We start from the raw sequence: 8,383 nt of genomic DNA on the forward strand, positions 1-8,383 counted from the left end.
CCGCTCACTGATTGGTTGCTTTAGATTATGGCTTATTGTTACTGCTCACTTACTGGTTGCTAGAGGATACAGCACACATTACGGCTCACTAATTAGTTGCTAGAGGTTACAGCAGATCACTACTATTCACTAATTGGTTGCTTGAGGCTGCACATCATTACCGCTCACTGAGCAGTGGAGCAATCCCAAATTATTGAGCAAGTAAAGCGACACATTAAGGCTCAGTTCACACTGCTGCGACGGTCAAGTCGTACGACTTTGCCCTGCAACTTTTTTCCGACTTTGATCCAACTTTGTTGCGACCTTGGACATTAGACATTTAGGGGAGATTTACTGAAACTGGTGCACTCAGACTTTGGTGCATCTGTGCATGGTAGCCAATCAGCTTCTAACTTCAGCTTGTTCAATTAAGCTTTGACAATAAAATCTGGAAGCTGATTGGATTCTTTACAGAGCTGCACCAGATTTTGCACCTGCAGTTTTAGTAAAAAACCCCTTTAGAGTCTAGGGGTGAAATTGTACCTAAGTTGGACCAAAGTACTGCATGAATCTTTTCTGACGTCGGAGCGACCTGTGTAGTAACAGTTAAGACGGCTCTCACAGTGAAACATTGAATTTCACATGTCATGCAACTTGGAGGCTCACAAGTTGGATTCTATGTCGCAACAGTATGAACCAAGCCAAATACACATACTACAGGAGATCGTCAGAGACTGCAAACATACTAGAGGAGATAATCAGAGACTGCAGATTAACTACAGGAGATGACCGGAGACTACGGACGTACTACAGGAGGTAACCAGAGACTGTGGATGTACTACAGGAGATGACCAGAGAGTGTGGATATTCTGCAGGAGATGACCAAAGAGTGTGGATGTATTTCAGGAGATAATCAAAGACTGCGGATGTACTACAGGAGATGACCAGAGACTGTGGATGTACTACAGGAGATAATCAGAGACTGCGGATGTACTACAAGAGATGACCAGAGCTACGGATGTACTACAGGCGATAACCAGAGACTGTGGATGTACTGCAGGAGATGACTAGAGAGTGTGGATATTCTGCAGGAGATGACCAGAGAGTGTGAATGTATTTCAGGAGATAATCAAAGACTGTGGATGTACTGCAGGAGATGACCAGAGACTGTGGATATACTACAGGAGATGACCAGAGACTGCGGATGTACTACAGGAGAAAATCAGAGACTGTGGATTTACTACAGAAGATGACCAGAGACTGCGGATGTACTACAGGAGATAAACAGAGACTGCGGTTGTAATACAGGAGATGACCAGAGAGTGTGGATATATTACAGGAGATAATCAGAGAATGCGGATGTACTACAGGGGATGAACAGAGACTGTGGATGTACTACAGGAGATGACCAGAGACCTTTCACCAATGCACAGATTTACAGTTGGTGAACAACAGGTCAGGGTTTAGGATGACAGTCCATAAGCAGCCTCTGGGGCAAGGACCTACCTGGCCAGCCGGGCTCACCATCCGCTTTCAGAGGTCGGGGGGCAGGGCTCCCATTCAGATTTCAGCTTCTAGTACAGCCACTCCCTCCCGAGCATACAGGTTGCATAGGGCGGGGTCAGAACTTCAGTGTAGTTTCTGGCCCCACCCCCTCCCAGTTGACTGAAGAATATGGCGCTGCCTCCCGTGCACCTGGTGCAGCGCGTTCTACAGTGCCATCATCAGGGCCCAAATTGGCAGGCAACAGGGGCTCAAGGAGCAGCTGCTTTGGGCCCCACAATGACTGGGCCCAGGGCAGATGGCCCTTTTGCCCTGCGTTAAAGACGACCCTGACAAGTAGCCAATCAGTTGTGCTGCTGTGGTGATATGCTAACAAAGAGGAGAGGGGAGACTCACATTGAGATTACACTATTCATTTGCTTCTACTGTCCAGTCACAGGCTATTTGTCCTGGCTGATAGTGCTCTGCTGTGTAGTGTAGCAGAGCTGTGTAAATCTTAGCACTGGATGGGGAGAGATACAAATCATTTGGCAGGTAAAACACCTTAAAAATATGTATTTCATCTGTCAATCACAGCCAGTGAGGAGAGAGAGGGGGTGGTGTGTGAATGGACACACGGAGCAGCGGGTGCCCCCATAGCAAGCTGCTTGCAGTGGGGGCACCCAACAGACAGGAGGAGCCAGGAGAGCCTGCAGGGGACCTGAGAAGAGGAGGATCCAGGCTGCTCAGTGCAAAACCACTGTATACAGTAGGTAAATATAGATATGTTTGTTATTTTACAGAAAAAAAAAATAACCTTTAGAATCGCTTTATACTTACAGATTTATAGAAAATAAAAGAAAACTTGGATCCTTTTGTGAATATAGGTATCCCACCAATATATTTATACCAAACTAATCTTCAGAGTGTTTAAGTTACAATATGACCCAGGTCTTGTGCTGAGATCTTTTAGCACTCATTGGAAGTCTATGTATGCATTTTCCTACCCTCTATACTGTGACCATTTCCATGTACTTGTGTTGCACATGTTCCCACTTATGTATCCCTGTAATTCAGCCTGTCCCATTTCAGAACATGAGTTTGCACAGTGTCAATATATCCTAATGTCTTAATTTGTGAAGGCCTAGCTTATCATCAACTAGGTATGCTGTCTGTGATTTTTAGGATGTCTATCTGAAAACTCACCAGTTTTAAATTCACACTGTCTTTCCTCTCAATGTGGTAAATAGCAATTTTACTGAGACATAAGATTGACATGTGCGATTTGTGTTTTGTAGCAGGCCTGCCAGTCTTCCATGGCAGAGATCATGGCACGGACATCTTTAGACCTGGAGCTGGATCTTCAGGCTTCCAGAACAAAGCAACAGCAGTTAAATGAAGAGATAAACACTCTTAAAGAACTCAAGCAACGTCTAGAGGAGGCACAACTTAGAGGTCAAAGTGAGCTTCCCCAGTGGGTGCTGCGTGATGAAAGATTCCGCTGTCTGCTGATAGAGGCAGAAAGACAAGTAAATATTCTGCTAATACATAGCTGATTAACAAGGAAATATAACAATCTTTCTTTATAGATCAAAGTAATAAGCCTCACACATAAATTATATGATTATGTTAAAATATCAAGCCAAAAACTTTTTTTTTGTTTTGGATAAAGTGGGGGAAGGATTAGAACCACTGTCTGTTTTTTACTGCGCCAACAGCAACACGGACAGAAATAAAAATGTGGTAGGTTTTTATTGCTGTCATTGTCCCTGTTGCAGAGTTAGATTCACTTTCTCTGTGATAAACCGTTGTCAATGGGACATTAGGGTAAGCAGCTCTAGCAGAGCCCCCGATAGCAGTTAAATAGCAATTCACTGTATCCAAAACTAAAAAAAAGTTTATAGCTTTAAAGTAAATGTGTAATCAAAAAACATTTGTTATTTACCTCAAGTTCTCCACACCAGCTCTACAGTGTACCCACTAGTGCCCTATGCAAATATAGAGTTTCTGAAAATCAGAACACAGACACCCTCACATTGCACATGATTCAGGTCTTTGAGGAAATCACTCAAGCACCAAGCATTTTAATGTGGGATATGGAATGGAGGTGTGCATGGAGGGATATGGAGGTGCACCTTTGTTCCATATATTTAGGAGTCTGAGTCTGAGAAAGTAAAGTTGAGTTTACATGAATGCACATTTTGTCCAGATCCAGGTGTTCAGATCTAGATTTTTAATGAGGTTGAAATAATCTGTGCTTTGTATGTTCTCTGATTATATATAATTTTAGCTTCAAAGCCTCATTCTACCTCTGCATAAATGGAAATCTGCTGTGAAAGTATAGATAGATGACCCTAAAATGTAAAAACACAGCATGCAACAGCTGAGGATGCTGCAGCGTTAGAAAACATGATTACAGACTAGGCACAGGAAGAGTCTAACATATTAATTGTGGTGAAGATATCTCTGCTCTATAGCTAGTATTTGATATTTCTTATAATAGTTTCATGTTTATTTTTCTCTTTAGATGAGACAGACCAAGCTTGAGCTGCACCAAGAACAAGCAGCTGAGAAAATGCTTAAAAGAGTCTCCAAAGAAGTCTTCCAGCTGCGTGGTCAGAATCAAAAGGAACCATTGCAAGTACAAACCTTCAGGTAACTGAAATTAAAACAAAATTATACATTTAAAAACATTATACATGTCTGCTGTAATAACATTATGCAAAAGGTATACCATGTCTCAGCTTTAACTGCAGAAATACTTTTCTTCTACCTGGGACATTCCTGGTATTAAAAGAAACTAGTACAATCCAGAGAATCTCTTTTATCTCTCACTTGCTTCTGTGGTGTACTTTGTACACCTGGCACCTGGGTCCAACCACCTTTTTTTGAGGGGGGGGTTAAAATAAATTAACTGAAGACATAAAGCGGAGGTTGGCCAAATTGTGCTGCCAATGGGAGGGGCTTATAGGGGTGTAGTTAAATAAAACTCCCCCTATACTCAGCACACATATGCCACAGTCCCTTTACCCACAAATAATGCTTAGAGAGCAGTAGTCAGGTGTATGAAATGTAAAACACGGTGAGAGGAATTTATCAAAACTGGAGGAGGAGGCAAAATCTGCTTCTGTGCAAGCCAACCAATCAGTTTCTGTCTTCAGCTTGTAAGCCAAGCTTTGAAAATGAAATCTAGAAGTGGATTGTTTGCTATGCACAACTGCTCCAGATCCTGGTGCCTCCAGTTTTAATAAAAACTACATTTCAGTTCTGTAGTGCAGAGGTCAGGACTGCATAATAGAATGGCCACTTTACAGAGTGCAGCCAAAATTACTCCCCTCAACACAAACCCCTCAGTACAGATTCCCCTTCCAGCACAGACCGACCTCCCCAATACAGAACCTCCGGTACAGAAGAACCTGTCGAGCACAAACCCCCTCAGTATAGGCTCCCCTCCCCGGCACAGATTGACCGCCCCCCACCACCACCACCACAGCAGACACCAACTCCCTCATCACAAACCACTCCACCAGCACAGACCGACTTACCAACACAAACCCGTCAGTACAGATAAACCCACACCAGCCCAGACTGACCCCTCAGTGCAAACCACATTCCCCCAAGAACAGACCCCTAAGCATAGACCAACCCCCCCCTTCCCCCAGCACATATTTTTCAGCACATACTGGCCCCTTCTCCTCAGAACAGACTCCATAGCACAGACCAATCCTCTCAGGACAAACCAATCTCTCCCCAGCACAGACTGACCTCTCCCCCATAAGAACAGACCCCTCCAGCACAGACCAACTCAACCCCCCCCCGCTCCCTTCCCCTGCACAGACCCTCAGCACAGATCGACCTCCCCAGCACAGATCCCTCAGTACAGACTAACCCCCAAAGCACAGACCCTTCAGCACAGAATGACCTCCCCTGCATAGACCCCTCAGTACAGACTGTCCCCCTCAGCACGGACTGACCTCTCCCCAGCACAGACTGACCCCTCCCCCACAAGAACAAACTCCTCCAGCACAGACCAAACCTCCCAGCGCAGACCCCTACCCCAACAGTACAGACCCCTCCAGCACAGAACAACCCCGCACCAGGGGTGGACTGACCATTTGGAAACTCAGGCACTGCCCGAGGGCCTGGGGTCAGTAGGGGGCCTCATGAGATGCCCCTGGTACCTTTTCATAGGCTTTTTTGAGTTTGGGCAAGGACACAGGGGCCCCATGATCCCCTATTGCCCGGGGGCCCAATGATTTGTCAGTCTGCCCCTGTCCCCCACCCTTTCCCCAGCACAGACCCCTCAGCACAGATTGACCTCCCCGGGACAGACCCCTCAGTACAGACTAACCCCCAAAGCACAGACCCCCTCAGCATAGATCGACCTCCCCTGCATACACCCCTCAGTACAGACTGTCCTCCTCAGCCCTACCTCCCCACCAGCACAGAACCCTCAGCTCAGTTCGACCTCCCCTGCTCAGACCCTTACCCACAGACAAATCCCCTCCAACCTAGCACAGACCCCCCCACCCAAGCACAGACCCTTCTTTACAGATGACCCCCAAGATAGAATACAATACAGACAGACTCCCCTAATACAGACCCTGCAGCACAGACCGACTCCCCCAGCACAAGCCCCTTAATACAAACGGACCAGCCCAGTACTAACTCCTCAGTACAGACACACCACCCCCTGCCCCTGGCACAACCCTTTCAGTACAGATTGACCTTATGTCTGTAAAGAAATAAAGTACTCTGTTATACTGTAATGGGCCTTTCCTTATACAGATTACTGGTTTGCATGTTTTTCTGAAGGTATTTGGTTCTGTTGTAGTCACATAAGGAGGGTTTTGTAAAAGTTTGGTTAAGAGCTCAGACTGGGGAATGTAGTTTGTATACCATTTGATTTAGGTCATAGAACCGTTGTAACAGTGGCAGCCCAGTCTTTTTTTAATGTTATTTTTTTGCATTTTTTTTTAATTTTTATTTTCCTTTATATTTTTTGCATTTTGGTGGTTGACAGTTTAATTTGATAGTTTCATCGTCACAGTGGATTGGATTACATCCTAGCACAGACTAATAGTAAGTTATGAGGTCTCTTATCCTGCTAGGCAGGGCTGCGTGATGTGGCAGAGCTGTGTAAATTTTAGAACTAGATGCACAGAAGTACAAATATTTTGACAGGTAACAGTTTCCTTATATAGTTTATCTGTATTGTATATTTAATTTAACTGTTTGCCAACTGTTGAGCTTTAACCTCTTCGTGCCAAAATTACGCAAGGGTGGGCCTCGACGCTGTGAGACCGCATATTTGCGTACCAAAATGTAAACAAATCTGTGCCCAAACCACACCTAACGGAAAGCTCCCATAGATACCTGCAATCTGGAGCTTTCCAATCATGTCACCACTGTGACAGCCAATCACAGTGGTCACATGACCATAAACCCTGCCACGCCTCCCAGCCCTTTAAGGCCCTTTTTACATGCTGATAGGCACAGAGGTCAGATATAATGTAAAAAATACTTATTTTACAAATCTGTTTGGAACCTCATTATCTAAGCAAACTCTTTCTTCTATGCTACTGACAGGGAGAAGATAGCATTTTTTACAAGACCAAGGATCAATATACCTCCTCTGCCAGCTGACGATGTATGACGCGTTTCATGCAAACACAGGACGTATCGAAAACATTGTTTGTATTTCCATGAAGTTATTAAACTAGTGAAGTTTAATATTACAAATGTTTTAAAAGCTATTCATTATTTTGTAAAAAATAAAAAACACAATAAAAATGAAAAACATATATGCATTATATAAATATCTATAATTATATATTTTATAATATGACCGCAGCAAGGCTTGGTTTTTCCTTGCTGTAACACTGACATCTTTGAAGACAAACTATTTTATAGATCAACTACTCTCTTCTGAAAAAAATGTACAGTTTTGATGCTTTTTAATGTGACTTTTAATAAAAAAGGCTGGAAATTGGAAATAAAGCAAGTTCGGGACAGTTCACTGTAACAGTAATTTATTTATAGGTTTTTATTTTCCTTGAGGGAAAATACCTACTTTAAAGATGTTCTAGATTGAATTTATGCTTCCAAGTGTTTTGTCATACAGCTGAATTGGACTGATGAACTGGCTTTCTTTCTGGTACCTGAAACGAAAATATTATTTGTAAACTGTCATCTTTGGTAGCTTTTTTTTTTTTGTTATATTTTTTTCTTTCTTTTTTCATAACATATCTCATATTCTTTCACATGATTTCTGTACTGTACTGAAATATTATCACTGCAAGGGTTTTAATACAGATTAAAATGGCATTGCATTTTCCATAGCTCTTCTTGTTTTCTTGGTCTTTTTTGTCACTGTGTTTGGAACACTTCTGAGGTTACTGCTCTTCTTTTTAGGTTATTGTAATGGTTACCCAATGTAACTCTTAGCACAATTTCTATACATATTTGTTTCAGGTTTTGTTCTATTATTTTTTTTTTTGTTTCCAATATTTTTTAACCACTTGCCTTCCTGAGGATTTACCCCCCTTCATGACCAGGCCATATTTTGCGTTACGGCGCTGCGTTACTTTAACTGACAATTGTGTGGTCATGCAACACTGCACCCAAATTAAATTTATGTCCTTTTTTCCCACGAATTGAGCTTTCTTTTGGTTTTATTTGATCGCCTGTGCATTTTTTAGTTTTTTTGCGCTATAAGCAAAAAAAGACTGACAATTTTGAGAAAAAAAAACAGTATTTTGGACTTTTTGCTATTAAACATTTGCAGTAAAAAAATTAAAAAAATCAAATTTCGTCATAAACTTAGGCCAAAATGTATTCTGTGACATGTCTTTGGTAAAATAAATCCCAATACGTGTAAATTAATTGGTTTACGTGAAAGTTATATAGTTTACAAATGGCA

General features: G+C 42.7%; 1 protein-coding gene across 1 annotated transcript in view; it reads left to right on the forward strand.

The window, feature by feature from the left end:
* Positions 1-7,802, forward strand: part of WWC3 (WWC family member 3) — a 264,566-nt gene extending 256,764 nt beyond the window's left edge. The window contains exons 21-23 of the mRNA XM_089673898.1: positions 2,760-2,990; positions 3,989-4,116; positions 7,051-7,802. Of these exons, the coding sequence (XP_089530024.1) occupies positions 2,760-2,990; positions 3,989-4,116; positions 7,051-7,117 (426 nt within the window). The 3' untranslated portion in view covers positions 7,118-7,802. The remainder of the gene's footprint in view (positions 1-2,759; positions 2,991-3,988; positions 4,117-7,050) is intronic.
* The last annotated feature ends 581 nt before the right edge of the window (positions 7,803-8,383 follow it).

Source organism: Staurois parvus, unplaced genomic scaffold, assembly GCF_062004578.1.
Source record: "Staurois parvus isolate SC_StPar_1 unplaced genomic scaffold, SC_StPar_1.0 ptg000145l, whole genome shotgun sequence".
Lineage (NCBI taxonomy): Eukaryota > Metazoa > Chordata > Amphibia > Anura > Ranidae > Staurois > Staurois parvus.